The following is an 18,089-nucleotide window of genomic DNA, read 5'->3' as shown; positions in this document are numbered from 1 at the left end:
ATTCCAAACTAACGGCTTATGTACGCAACTGAACATAATTTACTTTCAGTGAGGTGCAAATACAAGTGTTTAGGCTACAGAACAACTTTGCCAGAAACGTTACTGAAAAATACCAGTTCACGAGAGCAGCCTAGTGGCCGCCTTAACAATCTAGTTGTTTTTGACGATACACCTCTTAACCCCAAGTTGTAATAGGATCAAGGTCTACTTGTCGAAAAAGAGTAGCGCGTGGTGCCGAAGTCCATTGTTCGGAGAAGCATTCATCACCGGAAATTCCGCCCCTTTGGGTACGTCAGTTGAACAACACACGAGATCCTCGAATAAAAAGTGACAGAAACGTTGATTGGCGACTATTTTGTCCAATCCGTAAACGGGATAATGCAGCTATGGCGATTGTGCACTGGTTGCTGATTTGCAACCCGCCGAAATAGCAGTGAAGAAGAAGGAGACCATCGCCCGTTTCGCCATGGACTGTTCTAGGATCAGTGTAGTAGAAAAACAACATTAACCGTAGAGCGGTAAGTAAGAAAAGCTGTCAGTAAGTTACATCTGGATCAAGGTTAGCAGTGTTATTGTAACAAGGCATTCTCAACGACGTTGATACATCGTTTACAGTGAAACAGTGTCGCAACACATTCCAAACATAGCAGTGTCCTACAGAGCCTTCGGCCTAGCTTACTGTTTACAACATTAAGTATAGATTGTGGATTGTTTGATCACTTCGCTCTCCAGTGTGGCCGTTTGTTGCACACGGAAGAAAGACCATAAAATAAAGTTTTGGTAGAAGACCCTTATCTCACTTGATCAATTTTTAAACTTTGCCCGCCGAATTCGCTTATATGGTCACCTTGCCACAACCGGGCGTTCTGTGCACAGAATATGCACGGCCGCTTCTCTGTACAGGTCAGTCAGAAAATACATTGTCGACTCTGAATCAGTAGCCTATCAGCAGAGGCTTTAGCACGATTGTGTTATAACGGTTGTGTTTAAGGGAAAAACACACTTTCTTGATTGATTTCCCGAGTGGTAGGCTGTTTAAAATAAAGACACATAATTCCTGCATGTAATTAAACTGTTTACAGTTACAGAGGTGGACGTTAAAAATGCTGAAATCAGCAGGATGTTGGGTCCATTTTTATTTTTATTCTGATATAACTGAAAAGTTGCTTGTTTTCTTACAGGTGCATCATACCCGAGGGGAAAAGAACCACATAATATCTGATAGGAATGTAATGGGACCCTTGAGTGAAACACTATCTAAAAATCAGCACACCAAATGTCAACTCTCCCATAGTGGGGTGCTAGTTCAGTCAGTTCAAGAAAACCGCCGACCACAGTTTAAGTAATGGAGCACAATCCCGGCATCCATATGTCCTCCATCCCCACCACAAACAGCATAGTCCAGGTGTCAGTGGCTGACGGCATGCCCGTTGGCATATACCAGCCTCAGAACCAAGGCCAGAGTGCAGGGCACAGCGCGTTGGCACCAGCGGTGGTCATGCAAGCCTTGGCACAGGTGGCACAGGACGGGCACCCACAGGTGGTAGTGGCCCCTCCCATGGAGGGTGTGGTGGATGTTCAGAACGAGCCCGGCAGGGTGGCCATCCCGGTGCACGAGCTGCCCTTTGCGGAGGTGGCCTCGCTGTTGGACCCCAACATGAAGAGCTCCAAGGCGCGCAAGTACCAGATCTACTACGACGAGGTGAAGCGACGGCTGGAGCCGCCCGAGAAGATGTCGCTGCGCTCCTTGGCGGCCTACACCCGGGTCAGCCGAGGGCCGGCCAGCAAGCGGACGCTGCTGGAATCGCTCAACGTGCTGGGGCTGTCGCCGAGCACCAACACAGCCGTGTCTAGCTCCTTCTCCAAACTCACTGAAGGTAGGCGACGCATGCGACGACGTCATTAGGCGTTTGGTGTTCCTGCAGGTCATTTTTGACACCACAGATGAATGAAGATCCAGTCAGGGGTAATGGTCAGACAATGGTAGGGAAAAAATCAGGAACAGAGGTTTATTTACAATGATGTGCATCAAGGGAGAGACAGCATGACTGCATAAAGATCCACCAGCTGCTCTAACTAAAGGGGGAAATAGTCGCAGTTTAAGTATCCTTCCAGGCTGACGGGAGATGGCGTTGATCATCCCATCTTACGTGGACCACACTGAATCAGACCCTGATTACTGTCAATCTGACAATCCAGAACGGATAGCTACTGAGTTGCTGTGGATAAATGCATCCAATTAATTTATGAATTTATGTGGTGTAAATAAATACAGAGAATGCTTTCCATGGCCAATTTTATATGGAATATGGAATTCACATTATTTGGAATTCTTTGAAAGATTGGAATTGTCTATGGAATGACACAAAGTTCTGCCTCATAGTTTTTTACGCTTCTCTTCTCCGTACTGATTTCTTTTGTTTGACTGTTCTACATTCCGTTAGGAGACACCGCAGCACTGTGTAAAGACATGAAAGATTTTGCGTTCCAGTACGTGGACTATGAGAACATGGCCAAACAACTGATGCCGGAATCCAACCATGTACAGCACTGGTCAAAGATCATCGAGACAAGGTGAGAGACCTGTGTTTGCATATGGAAATGCAGGGAAATGTGGCCTTTTGCTTGTCAAGGTGGTCATGATTACGGGGGAAAGTCAGAGCATTAGCAACCTATTCTGTTACTTCGAGGCTATAGTACCCTTAGAAGATATACGAAAGCATACAGTACAGCACCTTCCCCATTTATAGACACCCCTAGTAAACGCAAGTAAAAAGAGGTATTGAAACATATGTTTTTGGCAACATCAAATGTATCTTTGTCTTACTCAAATGTATCTTTGTCAGAACTGTATCTTTGTCTTACTTTGAAAATAGTAAGGGTTAGCTATCTCCAATCATACAAGTAAACGTTGAAGGATACATTTGGTGTAGAACAGTGTTTCTCAAACCTTTTTCAGACCAGGGACCACTTAACCAATAAAAAATAAATCACAGACTACCTAGCTAAAGTAGACCTACTCCAACAGTATATTACACAATAGGCCTTCTCACTAAACCACCTTGCTTATTGTCTTTGCACCTTTCATATTGTGTCAGAGGATTCATATGATTTAAACTTACATACAGTAGGCAGTGTTGCAGAACTGTTTGGATTTACATACAAGTTGGTTCAATATTGCAAACAACTGATCTATATTATATTTAAGCAATAAGACCCGAGAGGCCGTAGGTTACACTGATTCTACAACAGCTAAGGGGCGTTGTTAGGCACGACACGCAAGCGCAGCTACTTTCTTATAACTTTTTTATCAAGTTATGGTAGCGCAGTATATAGAATGAAATGCGGTCAAGGTGTATGTTTATGCTGCATTTTACAACGGCATCGAACGTGATTCAGCCAATCACAATCAAGGTCCGGAACTATCAGTTTTAGAATTTACCACGTCTGCTTGCGGACCACCAGTGGTCTCCGGACCACACTTTGAGAAACACTGGTGTAGAACACCACTAGACTACGCCTGACCCTCTGTCTTTCATTCCACCCACATTTAAATAATTTCTCTACATTTATATCTAAACATATAATATGAATATTGAATATGTGCAGTATTAAATATGGCAGTACACAGGACACCAGTAGACCACTGATGACCCTCTTGCATTCCCCTCCCTCTCTACTAGGAATTACCTGGAGGAGATGAGGAAGTGTTTCCACGATCCGGCCAACAGCAAGTCCTTCGCCAACGCCACGCACGGCCTGGGCACGGGAATGCTGGACGTAGCTCTGGACATGGTGGACAGCGTCATCGAGCGGCAGATCCGCATCCTTTCAGGCAACGCGGAGCCCAAGTCCGAGACGACAGTTCAGAAGGCACGCAAGCGTATGAGGAAGCCACGCGTGCCCAAGGACAACAGCAAACACCCCCGCGAGGGCAAATCTCGAGGTAGGGGCGGCAAAAGCAAGGCCGGCCCCAGTGCCAACGCGGCCACAGCCATGGCCGACGCCGACGCCCAGAACAGGAAACAGATCCAATTGGACCCTGCCACTGCCACGGAGAGCCAGGAGCCCGCCTCCATGGAGAGTAGCGTCCTCACTCTGGTCTCCGTGGGTTACGAAACCATCTCCAGCGGCCTAGGTGCCACAACAAGCCTCGCGTAGCGTAGCCACCAAGATGCCAACTCACAAGGACACTAAGCCTAGTGCCCAAACCCAGACCTTAGGTGTTGCTGTTGTTGTGGGTAGATTTAAGGTTAGTTTGACATTGCTGTAGGCAGGAATAAAAATTAGCACCAGCCAAATGCCGAAATATCAAACTGGCTATAAAGATTTCGATAAAGATTGAGTGGCTGGTGAATTGTATCATTTATTTGTCAGTGGCTGGTAGATGTTCACGTTTTAAAAAGTAAATTTCCACCCATGGCTGTAGGTGTCTTGAGGGCTAAGGACTTTTTTCTTGACATGATCAATTACACAATCAGAAAGAACTACTTCCTCACAACAAAATGTTTGTTGTGTGAAGCACTGTGATGGTTTGGAATGCACTGCTTACAACTTGTCTGAAGCACTGTTTTATTTTCTGTTTTGTTTTGGATTTGGAAAAAAACCCTCTGAATTAATTTTAGAACTCTTGGTGTCCATCATGGGATTTTCATTTTGTGTTCTAGGATTCAAACATGATTTTATGTTGAAAATGAGTTGTGTTGACCTATATCAAGGGGGGTGTGACTGACTGACTGTAATGTACATATGTGTTAAAAGACAACAGGACAACTTGAAGACTTGTATTAAATGCTTTAATGTTTTTATATATATATGTTTTCTTCTTTGTGCTTATTCTAAACACTAAAGTGAAGTGGTTTAGACCTTGGTCTTCTTTGCCTTGTGTCCATTTTGACAGTAGACAAACATTTCATCCTTTCATTCATTCTTTTTCATAATCTCCCCAATGTTTCCAATGGCAAGCTAGGGGTAACATTTAATGCCAGTATAGGCCTTATGTATGGTTTCCTATTTTGGTTCATATCTGATAATTTTCTGGCTGACGTGTAGTTGGAGGGACTCTATAGACCCTTTCAATCTGTTTCTAGAGGGTTTCTGGTTGAAATGTTCAAAACCAACGCAGATACTTTGAAATGAAAATGAATCAGACTGCAGCATAATGCTGTACAAAATGTCGACTTTAAAACTTTTGTTTGGCCTGAAGTGTTTTTTGTTGTCCTTTTTGTTGTCCTTTGTCCTTAATTTTTTTTTTCTGTGCCACCAGAAATGCCTGAAGAACGCACATGTTTTTTATGCAATTGGAAGGGTCTATAAAATTGAAGAAACAGAAATGATTGTAGCACATTTCAGAGGTCTAGGGGAGGTTCAGGAGAAAATGTTTCTTCCGTTGTGCAGGAGGAATGCAGCTCCTCAGAGGCGGAACTATGATGATTGATTTAGTTTCAGGAGAAACTCTGCTTGCACAGCATATGAAGACGGGCGGTCACCAGAAAACGCCCTAGATTTCAACAGACTTCACAGACTGGAGTAGAGCTCCTCCGAGCTGAGTGTCTCTTACTCTCCCTATTTTTCTGTCTTTTTCTTTCTCTCCCCCTGCCTTTCTCTCTCTCTCTCTCTGTCTGTCCCACACAGACACACACACACACACACACACACACACACACACACAAAAGTACAGGTACAAAATGCAGTCGAGTACACAAGGAGAAAAACAGGAAAACCAGGCTTGTAAAGGAAAATGTATAAACAAATAGTAATATTCAAACTACATACATATACAATACTGTGCAAAAGTTTTTGGTACATCTCACTAAAAAGTGAAAATGCTTTCAAAGTTACATTGACTAATAACATTTGAATTATTTTATTTTGATAATCTAAATAGTAATTCATTAACTGATTAAGGCTAAAGGGGGAAAAAAAATAAATGTCTTAACAGTCACAAATGCCTATCTTTCCACAGTAACCCAGTGTATACTGTTTTACTTAAACGGCCTGTACTGTATGGCTCGATGGTGTTTTATGCCCCCAATGTTGTCTTCCAGGCAGCGCTGCCACCGCTGACTTAAAGGCACCTTATCCTAACCCAAACCCAAACCCTAACCCTAACACATGCCTAACCATAGCGCCTTCCAGGCAGCGCTGCCTTGAAGACAACGTTGGGGGCATAAACCACCAAGAAACATACTGTATGTCTATATATTCGGGAGACTTATTATATTTCAGGATTGCTTCTGGCCTGGCAGGCTTTCACCGAGTCGTAGCTTTAAGCACAGTTGTCACCCAGTGGGGTCCTGACTAGCAAGGAGCTTTGTGGAGATTTAGGATTTGCTGTGCATTAGTGTGGATAGAGAGAGTGAGAGAGGGACAGGGAGGGAGGGAGGGAGGGAGGTTATTGACGTGACAGAGGTGAAGGAGAGTTAGTGGACCTTAGGCAGAAAAAGCGAGGGAGAGAGAAAGAGGGAGAGTCCAAGGGAGCAGCGATGAGGCTGTAAAGGTTGTGTTTTTTTGTGCACATACTGTAGGTAGGGGAACAAAATAAACAACAGGTCCCAAGTCGGGCACTGTTGGGAATGACCCTCTCAGAGACGGACTTAATCAATACCAGTGTATACGGAGAAGGGGAAGGAAGAACGCGCGGGAGAGAGAGAGGTAGGAGCAAGGCCATCACACACACCTGTGACTGACGCAGGAGGAGAGAGAGGTGGCGGAAATTTCTGGAACAACAACACACTCTTGGGCCATGATGCAAAGCTGACAAACGGTAAGGAACAAAGATGCTAATTGAATCAATTACTGAGTTGTCGATAATGCCATGCCATGTATAACTGTATAACAGATGCTAGTACGTACATTACTTGACATATTAATGAAGAACTTCGAACTTAAGAAGAAATGTGTAAGTATGTGTGAGTATAGACAAGTGAACATATGCTTTGAAGGATAATTTATTTTAGTTTATTAAGTTTATTTCTTGGAACATGTACAAATGCATTAGTAACACAAAAAGAAGGAAATTATTTGTACTAGATTGAGCTAATTTCCTTCTGTAGTCCCTGGAGATATCACATATATCACATGCCATATATGAACTTCACATAAATGTATTTTAAGTGTGTGTGTGTGTGTGTGTGTGTGTGTGTGTGTGTGTGTGTGCGTGTGTGTTTTCTTGGCTGTGCATGTGGCAGCAGAGTGTGTAATCCAGTCCTGCTCTTTATCTGTCAGCAGGAGGTTTGGGAGCCGGCATAGCCGCGTGCGAGCGAGGATGCTAAAAACAATCACACACCCTGCTGTCCCACACACCCCGTCACACACACATGGCTAAGAGAACGTCCAGCAGAACGTCCAGCAAAACGTCCAATAGAACGGTTTCATCAACAGGTGACTGACACAAAATGAATTACACATCACGCATGCGTCATACTATTCATTTCTATAAATAATAAACATGAGATGCATAGCATGAGAAAGAATGCTTAACTTTCTAACTTGGGTTTGACCACCAATATTGTGTATTATGTAGAACTATTATGTTTGTATTATTTATTTTATTATGTAGAACTATTATGTCGTTGGTTTTGGGAAGTGGTGGGTGGCTCTCTGTCGTCTCTGGGAACAGACATGTTATGTGTGATGTGTTAACTACCTGTTGCCTCTTTTTTTTCATTTTTTTTTTACTGTCTGTTTGTTTTTGTGTTGTCTTGCTCTGTTTGTGTGGACTTTGTAAAGTGACCTTGAGTCTGAGCTATATAAATACAACTTATTATTATTATTATTATGACCTAAGAAAATATTATCGCTTTGGTTTGACTACCAATATGTGTTGTATTGAAGGTAGAGATTGGTGATGTTGTGTTCTATCGGTGACATCAAAATATACTTATATATAATATACTTTATATTGTTGTGTTGTTTACACTTTGTTATACCAATTGCACCACAGGAACACGGTGACAAATAACCAAAAGAGTGTCACTCATGAAAAATGCAGCAAATCTAGCAAAGTTTTATTTAAGTATATATACTCTTTTGATCCCGTGAGGGAAATTTAAGCTAAAAAGATGTTTGTTGTGACAGAATCAAAATCTGAATCTCTTTATTTGTGTGTGGGATTTTTTGTTTGTAGCATGTCCAGTCATTTGGGAAGGCAAGTACCTGTTTATATGTAGGATCTGTGACATTTTAGATGTTTTGTCGGTAGATTTGTAATTCGTCTACAATTACAAAAACAACTATTTCCTTGGATATGTTTGAATGTTTAATCAAAGCTGCCTTTCTATGTGACAGATTCTCTGGCTAATTCGTTGAATGCCATCAGGGTGAGCACGGAGCTTATTGAAGATGAACTGAGACCTCACTTGGACACACTCCTAGCCATCGCACAGGAGAGGAGTGAGTTGCAGGCACACACACACACACACACACACACACAAACACACACACACACATGCAAACGGACACACACACACACAAACACACACACACACACACACACACACACACACACACATGCAAACGGACACACACATGGATGCACACGCACACACATACACACACACACACACACACACACACACACACACACGCAAATGGACTCACACATGGATACACACACACACACACACACACACACACACACACACACACACACACACACACACACTACCCAAGCTACCCAAAACAACACGTATATACATCTCTCTCTCACACAGACACACACACACACACACACACACACTACCCAAGCTACCCAAAACAACACATATACACATCACAGCTTAGGGGCAGCTGTGGCCTACTGGTTAGCACTTCGGACCTGTAACCGGAGGGTTGCCGGTTCGAACCCCGACCAGTTGGCACGGCTGAAGTGCCCTTGAGCAAGGCACCTAACACACACCCTCACTGCTCCCCGAGTGCCGCTGTTGGTGCAGGCAGCTCACTGCGCCGGGATTAGTGTGTGCTTCACCTCACTGTGTGCTGTTTGTGTTTCACTAATTCACCGATTGGGATAAATGCAGAGACCAAATTTCCCTCACGGGATCAAAAGAGTATATATACTTATACTATACTTATACTTATACTCTCTCTCTCTCACACACACACACACCACACACACACACACAAGGACACATGGATGCACACGCACGGCCACACACACACACACACCACAGATGATTAGGATGCACAGACAATGCCATGTTTATGCCTTGCGAGTTGTTAGCCATGCAGGTGTAGGTGACATGTATACACACGCACACACACACGCACACACACACACACACACATGCATCAGATCTAACCATTACACAGGAGAGCAGGAAGAACAACAAAATAAGCTGCCTTAAACAGCACATTAAGATTCAAATGAACAGTTTTAAGGTAATAAAACTGAAAGGCCTATAGCCTAAATAATACAAATAGTAATAGTAGTAGTAGACTAAATAGATATTAACAGAATAATAACAATAACGATAAACATGTACAAACCACGACTCTGTAAGGAGAATTAATTATGAAAACATAGTCACACACACACACACACACACACATTCTTTTGGCCTGTAAAATGGCTTCCTAAGTATTACATAGAAAATGAAGCCGAGTCCTTGTTCCATACACTATGTGAGCGCTGTGTATTCTGTTAATCGATAAGTAAAATACGTGAATATGAAACTAGACTCACTTCCCTGTATTGTTTCAGCATTGTGCAGAAATCAAAACATCCAGTGTGAGATGTTGCACAATACAAGTCGCATGTACACTAAGTCCTGTTGTAATAACATGTAAAGTATACTTGTTATTAACTAGTCTAATACTATACATGATATACTTAATTAAGCCATGGTTACAGTAATAGAGACTATTATCCAGTGTATGCTGAGGGCTGGGATGTGGCGCTGTATGCTGAGATGTTAGTCTGAGCCGTGGGGCCTCACTAATCCGCATTTGTCTCTCCCTCCTGGAGCTTTTGGGTGGCACAGCTTCTTATCCAGCCTACAGTAAACAGACAGGTGTACTTTCTCTCTCTCTCTCTATCTCCCTCTCTCTCTCTCCCCCTCTCTATCTCCCTCACTTTCTCTATCTGTATTTCAAACACATGCTGTGTGCTCTCTCTCCATCTCTCTGCCAATTTGTCTTTTACCCACTCACACACATGCATTGCAGGCACGTGCATACACACACACACACACACACACACACACACACACACACACAAACAAGCACACACACACAGGTGCAGTATATAACTTTGTGATCTCACACATGCAGAGCCTCTTTCTCCCTCTCTCTCTTTTTTATCCTTGAGCTAATGTGTGTGTGTGTGTGTGTGTGTGTGTGTGTGTGTGTGTGTGTGTGTGTGTGTGTGTGTGTGTGTGTGTCCGTGTGTATTGTAGAAAAGGGAATGGCGGAGCAGGTAGTTGAAAGCAGCATCCTCCCCGTTCTGGCCCATGTGTTATGGAGGAAGAACAGCGTCACGCTCAAGACCACCAAGCTAGTGGCCGAACTCGCCAGAGAACGTAAGAGAGACATAACATAATATGTATATAATTTATATATATAATAATAATACATATATAATTTTCATGCCAAAAGACAAAGATACTGTACTATATAATCATATAAAAAACACCTAATTACTGTAATTACTTTTGAAATGTAGTTGTTGATGATATTTATAATAAGCTCATACGAGACCTGACTAGCACTTAATTCCTACAACAGTATCAGTGGTTCCCAAACTTTTCACAATGAATACCACCTCAGAAAACAATTGGCTCCAAGTAGGCTACCACCATTATGACCGGCATTAAAATACAGTACCGTAGGCCATTTTAACTACATATTTTACATTGTACATATAGGCTACTGTTTTCCGCTGTATTATTTTTTTTAAAGAAAGACAAAAAAATAGTTCAAATTAAACTTCAGTTATTGTGTGGTTTAGGGTTTTTTCATGTGATTTTAAGTGATAATTTCATCTTCATGGAAAAATATCTTGGAGACTCCCATACAGAGAGTCCGCATACCACCAGTGGTACCTGTACCAAAGTTTGAGAACCACTGATATAGACCATGCACAAAAATCAGGAATGTTTCGTAAGATTTTGTGTTTTATCTGTTTGGCTATTCCATTGGCTTGGTCAATCAGTCGGGTGGTTATGAATGGTTATGAGTAGTCTGTCCCCGGTGTGTGTGTGTGTCTGTCTGTGTGTATAGCCACGATCCGAGAGCGTTGCTTCCACACGGGCATCTCCTCCGCACTTCTCTCGCTGCTGGGCAGCTCGGACCAGGAGCTCCTTCTGCACGTGGGCCGAGCCATCAGCCGCATCGGCTACGACAGCAGTGAGTCACGGAAAAGTTAGCAAGGCTAACTGGATAGCATTACCCTGGATAGCATCAGCCTATTTATCATTAAAAACACATTTTTTAAAACGAATAAGGGAATTTTTAGGGGCTATTAGTAGATGAGCATGGGAGCAATTTCAAAGTTAAAGTAAAGCTAAGTTAATGTAGCACTACAAAGGTGCAAGGACTTTTATTTTGTCAAATAACTGGTAAAAACAGGAAGAGAGAATATGAGTGAGATATGAGAGCGAGTCCCCATGTAGCACTGAGCCGATCAGTAATTTAGAGGTGAGCAGCCCTGGAAGAAAAGTTGTATACTTGGAGCTATGAAATAAACTTTAGTTTAAGATGCAACGAAACTCTGTATCAGGTTCTGTTGGATGCCCCCACAGAATTTACTTTTACATTAATAACCTAAAAATCTAATTGCTCATTTTACACCTTAAGCAAGATCCTAAACAAAAACATTGGCGGGACATCTCAGTACCCCCACACGCCACACAATAGCTTTAGTTCATGCACAAGACACTATACTCATTGATTGGCTTTGCGCTTTACCCGTAGGCTACACAAGCTCACACATGGTCCCAGTAGCTTAAAGACATCACACACAACATACACTAACAACATAAACAGTATGATAATGATGTAAGTTTAATAAACTAAAGAAGGGGAGCCTGTGTGTGGATATTCCTTCATATTTTTTTACGATAACACTTTTTTTATCCAGCACCTACTTCTGGATGTGCGCACGTTACGTTTGTTTGGATTACTTTGAACTTTACCCAGTCATTTCAATTAGACCCAAAATTAGGAAACCAACTGGAGGCGCAGGCTTTGTCAATACCTAGTTCTTACGGGCGGTGGTAGCATAGCGGCTAAGGATCTGGGCTAGCATGCAGTAGCCTGAAAAGTTGTGGGTTCAATTCCCGGCTTCTACCATTGTGCCCTTGAGCAAGGCACTAAACCCTGTGTTGCTCTGGGGAGAGTGGCCCTTGTAATATAATTGACATAATAGTCACTTTCGATAAAAGCATCTGCTAAATGAATAGATGTAAATGTAAATGTAGTTCGTACAGTGATATATAATTTATGTGGAACAGTTTTAATGTTCCATGTTAAATGTTCATCTTAGTGGTGTGACATTCTCAGGACTCTCAGTCATAATGTGAAATGCATTCTGACAGTATTTCCATTCACTAGAACCAGAGCAGCACTCCTGTAAGGTGAGGAAAACAACAAAAATAATCAGAAATCCCCTGCCAGTAAACAAGACCCTGTAAACATGTTTTTTTTTTTTTGTGGGATCTGATCACAAGTGGTTAGTTCTAAATAAAGGTGTGAGCAAGCACCAGGACACATTGTGATCTGAGGTGGTTAATTACAACACGTGTGACCACAAAACTTATGTAGCGTTAACACTAACGTGTTCTGACGCACCCCCCGGGAATGGGAGCTTTGATAGATGTGACAGCCAGTGATGGAGTGGTCAGCAAGTGGTCAGCAACTTCTCTGGCTGTAGACCTTGGAAACGGTGTGCAAACGGTGACATGTCTCGTCTCGGCTGACCACTTGTGATCACGTTACCTTAGAAACTCATTCTGAAAACAAATGTAAACAAGCCCTAAAATAGGTAAGGATACAAGGATACAAGGATACAAGGAAGTTTATTGTCACATGCATATAGTTACTGGAAGTAAGAAATGCAGTGAAATTATGTCTGGTGTCAGCCTATTTGTGCATTAATGGGGGGGGGGGGGGGTAAAGAGTGCAGTAGAAGAGGGGTTTAGTAGATTAAGTGGCAAGGGCTGCATAAGAAAGGTGGGGGAGGATTGGGATTGGGTGGGGGGCACCAACAAGGAGCACCCAAGAGCAACAGGATTTTAAACAGGTAGTCCAATAGGGTTGTCCAGAAGGGTTTCAGGGGTTCCATCCTGGCTACCCCATAGGAGAGTAAATCCATTAAACTCCCCCAGAGTTGCAATCAATCTTTAGCCTGTGGTGCATAGCAAAGAGTTTTTTCTTCGTGGGGAAATGAAATACCAGCCCTGTGTAATGATCTTTCTGACTCTTTATTTGTGTGTAGAAACTGCTGACAAAAGAACTGGCGCAATGAATGCTCCTTAATTCCAGAGTGTGCGCTCCGTGCCTTGCTATTGGTCAGTGGTGATTCCATTAATCAATTTGATTGGAGCATCCGGTGACTAGGCGTGTCGGTGCAGAGGTAGAGGTAAATTGGACCAGGTGGTTCGTTTGAGTGGGACCGATTGTGCGCAGAAGGACAGGAGTTAGGCCTGTTAAATACAATAGGCTTAAGAATCAGACACCTTTTCTAGGAATTTGTTGTTCTCCTAAAACTTATCCTGGACAGAAAACATACGTTTGGCACACATTGAAACAACAACAGGATTACATGGATTTTACAGGATTTTAAACAGGATTTTAAATCTCTTGATTTGGCCTATAGGACACTGACTGGATCTGGTCCTAGTTATTTTAATTCAATAATCAAGACGTACATCCCCAACCGCCCACTGCGGTCTTCTTATAAGCATCTGTTGTGTCGACCAGTCATAAACCCTAGGTCTAATTCAAGACTCTTTTCCTCAGTGGTTCCATGTTGGTGGAATGAGTTTTCCAGTGCTCTCCGTTCCTGTGATAGTTTTGGGTCGGTTAAGAGGGGTCTAAAGACATTCCTGTTCAACATGCACTTAGTTCTTTAAGTGCTTCTTATGCGTTATAGTTTGTATAATATTGTTTTATTTCCATTAGGCTGTTGATTAATTTGACATTATTGTTTATTATTGATATTATCCTTAATGTGGTCTTACCATTATTGTTTTTTATTGCTTTTTTTCCCTCATTTTCATTGCTTATTTTATTAGGCTACTGATTGAATCGACATTGTTGTTTATTATTGCTATTCTCCTAGTTGGACCAACATTCTAATCTGTTCCCTGTTCAATTTTAAATATTATATTGTTTTTGTATTTGTATGACGCTTTGGACAAAGGTGTCTGCCAAATCCCATAACCATAACCATAACATGGATGTTAAACTATATTATAATATGAGAGTAAGATAAGCACATACAAATTGAAACTATGTTTTTATATAAAAAAAGAATAGTGTACATTATATGCATGAAAGAAATATACATACACAATTGAAATAGGTGTAAAAGGACGTGGTAAAGTAATAATGTTGCTTCTTAACCTAAATGTGGCAATTTCTCTTTTAAACCTAAATTCTTACATGCTTTTACTTTGACATGAGAGCATAGTGCTAAGCTGTAAGCCTACGCTGTTTAAACTGTAGCATTTTGAATAGTTGGCAGGCCATTTAGTGACTGCTGACTGCGAAGTGAATTTCCTGCTGGTTCTCTGTGAAATCCCACTTATTTCCTCTTTCAAGTCACAGCTGACAGGCTCCACAAAACGACAGCCCTGCTAAGAAGCACTGTAGTGTTAGAGTAAGCACACACACTGTCAGGTTTAACCTTGATTTGAAAGTCATGTTGTGTTCAGAGGAGTTGTGTGTTTGGTAGACTACCAGCACCCAGATCCAGAGGTTTCTCAGTGAAATACGGATTACTTTGTATTTTCACTCAATTGTGGACTGCGTATTTAGTGAATCAGCCATTTTGTTGTGTTCAAATTCTCAACTGTAAACTTTACATATGTAATCCTTTACTAAAATACCCATGATGCAGTGCAAATTGTAGTGTAGGCCTATAAAACTGCAACTTTAGTAACTGCGGTTCCACTTTTTGTCTTTTCTCTTTTGGTTCTCCTTCCTCCTCTTAGCGCTGCAGCAGGAGAAGCTCTTGAGGAACGGTGCGGTTCCGCTGCTAGCCTCGGTTCTGCTGCGGTACCCGGAGAACGAGGCGCTGGTGGGGTCGTGTCTGCAAGCGCTCTGCAGCCTAGCGGACATGGCAGAGGAGGACGGTTCCGCCATGGTGTGGGAGCCCGTCGGCCACGTGGCCCAGGGGGAGTGGGTCTTCCGCGGAACGTACCGGAACACTGGGAGTGCGCTCTCCTCCGCGGTGACGGTGGTACGGCTGCAGGAGTTGGCTCCGGGGCAGTATGTGGTGACGGTGGAGGTTCTTCAACGGTGCTCCACGGTGTTTTGGACTGCGCACAGCAAGTTGTCCTCTACGTTCCCTCGTTTCCCTCGACCACACCTGACTGGCTGGCCAAAGTTCTATAAGGTCATCAAGTACTCGGTTCAGGGCTACCCCCAAAAAGGCAGCTGGAAATCAAAGTTGTTTCACACCCTTTTGTGACAAGTTGAAGAAAAAAAATCTGAACTGAGGAAGTGGTTTGATATGAAGTTGTTGTTTTTTTGTCTTAAAGCTGCAGTTGGCACGTCTGACAGATTGAGGGGACTTAGCCAAAATGTTGAATGTTTACAACTCTCATGTCCCTCCTCCACTACCACCGAGCACCCTCTCATCCAGTTTGTATTCATCAGTGCGCACCAGACTGCACCCGACTGTGATTGACAGTCATATCTCACACAGCCCTTCTCTGATTGGACCAGAAGAACCGGGAGCTGAGGATTTTTGCAAAACAAATAACAGGCTCTAGGTGGAGGTAGAAGTGCGTTTTTTTTTCTAAAACCTGCTGATTTATGTTGTTCTGTCAGAGCATATTATCGGTTTCAGTGAATATGATCAAAAGAATCTTGCCAACTGCAGCTTTAACTTGTTGGCTGTAATTTGCGTGTTATTATTTTTCTACTGTAAGGGTTTTCTTGCAATATGTTTTACTGATAAACGTGCCATAAAAGAGAAACAGATGTAATACCAGAAGTGACCAGAGGGTAGTTTAGGCCATCCTGCTCTCCAATGTATCCCCACTGACCAGTGGGTAGTTTGGACCATCCTACTTTCCTATGTAACTCCACTGGGATTTCACCCTTACAAAAATAACTGCACTACTTCAAAACTGCAGTTTTCTGAGTATCAAAACCTCAGTTGTGGAGGAATTATTGGCAGTTCATATGCAGGAAATGCAATATTTTGAACATGAAAAAACTGCATTGCACTAGACAGTTCTGCACTTTACTGTAGAAATGCGATATTTTTGTCACCTACAGTAATTGCAGTTATTCTTTTAAAGGTCCCACCCATTAGCCATAAGGACTAAATACTTAAGGACTCAATGTTCAGTTTGCAATACAACGCAGATTCACTGAGAACATGACAGATTTCCAACCCATTACAGTATATGCAGCACCATCCCTTTCTCTATAGACAAGGGGCCTCAATGAAAATGCAGGGCAAAGTGTAAAGTCAGTCTATGAGCAAAATTCAGTGTGCCATGCGTGAGACAGCTTTTAGCTGACCTACAGATGTTTGTGCTTCGGATCTTTATCATGGTATTAAATTTGCAAATAGATTTTGCATAGTTATTAACCAAGCCCAAGTAAGACTTTAGACTTTGCCTAGCATTTAAATCATGGCCCGTGGAGTCACAGGTACTGGTGTGATGCAGCCGTTAAAACGACTATGGGGGACTACCTGGATGGAGGCCAGAGGGAAAATGGCATCTCATTTATCATATATGCAGGCTGCTATTTTACCACCTGGAGTGTTGGACTGTGTGACAATAGAATGACTCAAAATGACTCAAACAACCAGTGTTGCCATCTTAGCGTGGCTGTCACTTTTGAACTGTGAACCATGGACTACATCTACTCTACACTACAGTGAATTAGACTAAACCACTCTGGGATGTGAGGGTTAGGCAAACTAAATGGAGAGAGATCCATGTGACTGTCCTGCTATGTTTAGACCAGTCGCAACACAAAATAGCAACAGTCGTCTCCAGTGGACTTGGACTTCCTCCCACTACACCCAAAAATGCCTGACAAGAACAAGCTGTTCTGGGGGGTACATTAAAGTATGTTGGTTTAGTGACAAGAGAAAGTGGTAGTCCCCCTAATAGAAGAGCTCTATGGCTTCATTCAGCTATCAAAACAAAGCCAAAAAGCTCTTCTTTTAGTAGATTTACCACTCATCTTACCTTACCAAGGTTTTTCACTAAACTACCAACTTAAATAACCGTGGCCTGAGCTCTGCTCTGTTTGGTTTTGGCTGGAGTTCTAACCTGTAAGTCTACTATTGTGAGAGCTGTATAGTGATTATGCTAGTAAGAGGCCTTACTGCCATGGATCCATCTCAATCAACTGTAGAGGCTTAGAGGGCAAGCATGTTTGGGCTTAATGCCCGAATCTCACCCAGGTTAGGATAAATGCGTATGCCAGGCCCCTGCCCCTGCCCTCCCAGATGGCACGTGTCTCTTGCATGGGTCAGAGGTGCGTTCACAGTTGGCATACAGGGGTGAACGTCTGAGACTAACACATTTACTCTCCTAAACTTGTTTGACCTGGGGCACGTTTCTCAAAAACATAGTTGCTAACTAAGTTAGCAACTAAGTTAGCAACTTTGTTGGTTGCAATGCAATTTCCCATTGCCAATCAACTAACTCCTAACAGGTTAGCAACTATGGTTTTGGGAAACGCACCCTGGAACAGCAAGCTCTTGTCCAACATTGATGTTCGAGACCTATTTCCTCATAAGCAGTGAACTCAAAGCAAACAAAAAAAAAAAAAACAGTTTGAAGACGTTCGTAAATATTTGCCTTTGTTCTTGAACGCACCTCTGGCCTTCATGAGGGTACGGATCAGGTCCAGTGGCCAGGTTCAGCTCCTACCTGGGTATGTCAGTAGAAGTG

At 42.6% G+C, this 18,089-nt stretch overlaps 2 protein-coding genes across 3 annotated transcripts; both read left to right on the top strand.

Moving 5' to 3' along the window:
- Nucleotides 1–19: 19 nt before the first annotated feature.
- On the top strand, nucleotides 20–4,814 carry si:ch73-127m5.2 (uncharacterized protein LOC561202 homolog). Of its 2 annotated transcripts, none has more exons than XM_042083366.1 (4): nucleotides 20–518; nucleotides 1,182–1,877; nucleotides 2,445–2,574; nucleotides 3,684–4,814. In XM_042083366.1, the coding sequence occupies exons 2-4, from the start codon at nucleotides 1,346–1,348 to the stop codon at nucleotides 4,159–4,161; spliced, it is 1,140 nt and encodes a 379-aa protein (XP_041939300.1). In that variant the 5' UTR covers nucleotides 20–518; nucleotides 1,182–1,345; the 3' UTR covers nucleotides 4,162–4,814. The 2 variants fall into 2 exon arrangements, with proteins under 2 accessions (XP_041939300.1, XP_041939301.1); XM_042083367.1 differs by lacking the exon at nucleotides 20–518 and adding an exon at nucleotides 534–903.
- A 1,637-nt stretch (nucleotides 4,815–6,451) lies between these two features.
- si:dkey-21e13.3 (uncharacterized protein LOC100150043 homolog) lies at nucleotides 6,452–15,719 on the top strand. Its single transcript, XM_042083368.1, has 6 exons — nucleotides 6,452–6,766; nucleotides 7,231–7,383; nucleotides 8,290–8,394; nucleotides 10,398–10,520; nucleotides 11,221–11,346; nucleotides 15,156–15,719. Exons 2-6 carry the CDS (start codon nucleotides 7,320–7,322, stop codon nucleotides 15,632–15,634), a joined length of 897 nt encoding a protein of 298 aa, XP_041939302.1. The 5' UTR covers nucleotides 6,452–6,766; nucleotides 7,231–7,319; the 3' UTR covers nucleotides 15,635–15,719.
- The last annotated feature ends 2,370 nt before the right edge of the window (nucleotides 15,720–18,089 follow it).

Source organism: Alosa sapidissima, chromosome 24, assembly GCF_018492685.1.
Source record: "Alosa sapidissima isolate fAloSap1 chromosome 24, fAloSap1.pri, whole genome shotgun sequence".
Classification (NCBI taxonomy): Eukaryota; Metazoa; Chordata; class Actinopteri; order Clupeiformes; family Clupeidae; genus Alosa; species Alosa sapidissima.
Note: the sequence above shows the minus strand (reverse complement) of the source record. Positions and strands in the feature narration are given on the sequence as shown.

Bases quoted from the DNA above. Each gene is read 5' to 3' on its own strand.
- si:ch73-127m5.2 (XM_042083366.1), top strand. From the start codon at position 1,346: ATGGAGCACAATCCCGGCATCCATATGTCCTCCATCCCCACCACAAAC. The intron at 1,878-2,444 runs GTAGGCGACGCA...ACATTCCGTTAG, and splicing joins CTTCTCCAAACTCACTGAAG to GAGACACCGCAGCACTGTGT. The intron at 2,575-3,683 runs GTGAGAGACCTG...CCTCTCTACTAG, and splicing joins TCAAAGATCATCGAGACAAG to GAATTACCTGGAGGAGATGA.
- si:dkey-21e13.3 (XM_042083368.1), top strand. From the start codon at position 7,320: ATGGCTAAGAGAACGTCCAGCAGAACGTCCAGCAAAACGTCCAATAGA. The intron at 10,521-11,220 runs GTAAGAGAGACA...CTGTGTGTATAG, and splicing joins GGCCGAACTCGCCAGAGAAC to CCACGATCCGAGAGCGTTGC. The intron at 11,347-15,155 runs GTGAGTCACGGA...TCCTCCTCTTAG, and splicing joins CCGCATCGGCTACGACAGCA to CGCTGCAGCAGGAGAAGCTC.